At 53.0% G+C, this 3537-nt stretch overlaps 1 protein-coding gene across 1 annotated transcript; it reads left to right on the top strand.

Moving 5' to 3' along the window:
• Positions 1-1441: 1441 nt before the first annotated feature.
• H1-2 (H1.2 linker histone, cluster member) lies at positions 1442-3011 on the top strand. The gene has a single exon (XM_025891171.2). The coding sequence runs from the start codon at positions 1473-1475 to the stop codon at positions 2112-2114; it is 642 nt and encodes a 213-aa protein (XP_025746956.1). The 5' UTR covers positions 1442-1472; the 3' UTR covers positions 2115-3011.
• Positions 3012-3537: the final 526 nt, after the last annotated feature.

Below are 3537 nucleotides of genomic sequence, written 5' to 3'. Positions count from 1 at the left end.
TTCATGTCACTGTATAATTGAATGGGAATTTCTGGTAAGTTGTAATACTTCCTTTGTCCCTAAATATAAATATACAATTATATTAAATATATGAGTAGTAAGTTTATTCAGCTTTTTCTCTTGAGAAAATATTGTGACTGCTGGCAACCAAAGGCTGAAATATGAAGTACCAAACCTTAAAGAAGTAAAGCAAACTTGAGAACTGAATATGTAAGACCCGCTTTAGAGGGTACGGGAAGAGGTGTTCTTATCAACAACAAAAAAATGGTGTAATAATTTATATGTTCCAGTTCTTTTCCTCTATTTCTATTTAAAATTTTGCCATCTACTTTGCTCAACTTCAAATATATAGTTCATCTGTTAAAAGTGTATCCCATTAAAGTCAGCTGCTTTACTTCCATCCAGGTCTTTGAATTCCCAGTTAGAGAGTGTCCTTCTACAGCATAACATGTGTTAGATAGTATTACGGGAAGAAACCTCGAATTTTCATGTGCTGAAATTCATCCCTTTACTGGAGCATATGAAAATAAATAAATAAATGCTTGTTTTCTTTGAAAACAGATCGTCTCAATGCCTATAGCTGCCAAGTCTATTGAGGATTTTTTTTTTTTTTGCAGGCTTAGGGGGTCTCCCTTCTTCCCTCATTCTCCCTATTCTTGAGGGTCAGACCCCTGCCTTGCACAACCCAGAGGGGAACCTGAGACCTTTTTAAAAACTGCCCAATTTCTCGCCTTTGGAGAAGTGAAGAGGGCCCCGCCCCCATCTGTGAAAAGCCGGATTTGATAAAGAATTTCAGTGTCTTCAAATCTAAGATTTAAGTCTCTAACCCCCCACGATCCAGGACACCCCCCAAGGCTTCTGGACCCCCTTTCATCCGACCCTAACGGCTTTGGACTGGCCCGGGAATCCTTGTCCCAGTCCACGGTTCCTGTGGGTCTGGGCGCAGAATTCACAGAGGACCTGTGTTACTTGCTTTGCGAAGAAACAGAATTATCGTGAAAACTGAGGTGGAAACCATTTCGTTTTTGTCTCCCTGAGAAGGGAAGCATGTGCCCAACCACCCCTGAGAAAAAGAACTTTCAGGGGCAAAGGAGCGAACAGGTAATTTAGAAGAAAAACAGAAAGTGGTCTCCGGCCATCCTGGACTTCCCTCGGAGTTGGGGGAGTTGGGGGCGCCTGGACGCGTTGTCTTTGGGCTTGAGGAAAAAATAAACGGCGAGCACGAAGCCTGAGGCTTCTCGGATCCTTTCCCGACCAAAGCCGGGAGATTTGGTGCGGGGCATTTTCACATTTTCCCACTTTTGTGAAGTCGAACAAACACAACTTGGGCGCACCGCGGCGGCTCGGAGCCTGCCAGCGAGGCGGGCGAGCGGAGCACCAATCAGCGCGCGCCTGCGCTCTATATATACGGCGGCCCGGCCGCGGCGCACCCACGGCGCTCTGCCACTTGTACCCAGTCCTAGAGCTTCAGCATGTCGGAGACCGCTCCCGCCGCTCCCGCCACCGCCCCCCCGGTGGAGAAGACCCCGGTGAAGAAGAAGGCGGCTAAAAAGCCTGCAGGGGCGCGCCGCAAGGCGTCAGGGCCCCCGGTGTCCGAGCTCATCACCAAGGCCGTCGCCGCCTCCAAGGAGCGCAGCGGCGTGTCCCTGGCCGCGCTCAAGAAGGCGCTCGCGGCCGCCGGCTACGACGTGGAGAAGAACAACAGCCGCATCAAGCTGGGCCTCAAGAGCCTGGTGAGCAAGGGCACCCTGGTGCAGACCAAGGGCACCGGCGCCTCGGGCTCCTTCAAGCTCAACAGGAAGGCGGCTTCGGGGGAAGCCAAGCCCAAAGCCAAAAAGGCGGGCGCGGCCAAGCCCAAGAAGACGGCCGGGGCAGCCAAGAAACCCAAGAAGGCCGCGGGGGCGAGCACCCCCAAGAAGAGCGCCAAGAAGACCCCCAAGAAAGCCAAGAAGCCCGCGGCAGCGGCTGTCGCCAAGAAAGTGGCCAAGAGTCCGAAGAAGGCGAAGGCTGCCAAGCCCAAGAAGGCCGCCAAGAGCGCAGCTAAGGCCGTGAAGCCCAAGACTGCCAAGCCCAAGGTTGCCAAGCCCAAGAAGGCTGCTCCCAAAAAGAAGTAGGTCGTTGAACGTCTACTTCTAAAACCCAAAAAGGCTCTTTTCAGAGCCACCACTATCTCCGAGAAAGAGCTGAGCATTCTTTCCTCCTCCTATGCCTTTTCCCCCTTTAACCTTTAGCTCTAGAACCAGGGTTGCGAGGGTGTGGTTGGCCACTAAGGGCTTACACCAACCGGAAAGGGGCGGAGGGGATCGCTGCGCCGCCGTGGGGCGCGTCCCCCGCCCTGCGGTGCCCCGGGTGGCCTCCCCGGCGGCGGTGCGGAAGCGCTGTCCCGAGGCGCGCACTCGCCCGCCAGCCCCGCCCCGCGCTGGGTACATCGAAAACAACCACAGATCAAAGCCAGCCTGTTTGTGTCTTTAGGGACACCCCCATTGGGTTGGAAACTCATTCAAAAGTCCCGCCCTGCTCGCGGGTTGGCCCACTCCTCCAGCCCGTGATTTTTTTCCTGTGTTTTATTGGGTGGCGTTTGGCCTCTTGTGTGTTCCATGTTTTGTTTCTGGTGGGTTGATTTGGGCTTTTCCCGCTGAAAAACGTGTTATCTGGTATTTCGGACACTTCCCATGTCTTGGAAAGTCAAGTAGGGGTTCCCGGGGGGGGCAGCACGCGACCCGGGAGGAGGGGGTGCAGGCGCCTGCGCCCCGCGATGTCGTCTGCAATCCCGTGCGTCGCGGCCACCAAGTATCGCGTCTGGAAAAGCGCGCAGCGGCGGCCGCGACCCTGCCAAGGCGCACGACTGGACCCGCACCCTTCCGTCCCTCGCCTCGTATATCTTTGGACATGGACAGAGGTGTGATGGATTTGAGTGCATCAAAAACAACTTTTCGTCGGCCATTTTGTCCTGGCAGCGGGTACCCGAGCCTCGTTTTAGGCAGACGTCAACATCCCAAAACCGGAGACGTTTTTTATTTTTTTTATTTATTTTTATATTTTTTTAAAGATTTTATTTTTTGAGAGAGAGAGAATGAGAGAGAGAGCACGAGAGGGAAGAGGGTCAGAGGGAGAAGCAGACTCCCTGCCTAGCAGGGAGCCCGATGTGGGACTCGATCCCGGGACTCCAGGATCATGACCTGAGCCGAAGGCAGTCGCTCAACCAACTGAGCCACCCAGGCGCCCCGGAGACGTTTTTTAAAGGATTTCTGTGCGGCCCCAAGTCCAACAGTTTCGATGCGAGGAGCAAAATATGGGTAAACAGTTGGAAGCGTATGCATGTGTGGGGTGGTGTCTAATGAAGGGCTTTTGTGTATATTCACGGTGTTATCTGTGGGCTCTTTTATATTCATGGCGTTTCTTCTGGACAGAGAAAGTCCTAGTCCCGTTTTTATTCTGGTGAGCACAGATTTTCTCGAGACAAGTTCCAGGAACGGGCTTCTGGGACCTGCAGCTCAGTTCTTTGTCCATTGCCAACAATGACGGATCTAGTCGCTA

The sequence above is a fragment of the Callorhinus ursinus genome, unplaced genomic scaffold (assembly GCF_003265705.2).
Source record: "Callorhinus ursinus isolate GAN/ISIS: 27379988/994484 unplaced genomic scaffold, GSC_fseal_2.0 scaffold26, whole genome shotgun sequence".
Taxonomy (NCBI): Eukaryota; Metazoa; Chordata; class Mammalia; order Carnivora; family Otariidae; genus Callorhinus; species Callorhinus ursinus.
This window is presented reverse-complemented; position numbering and strand designations above follow the sequence as displayed.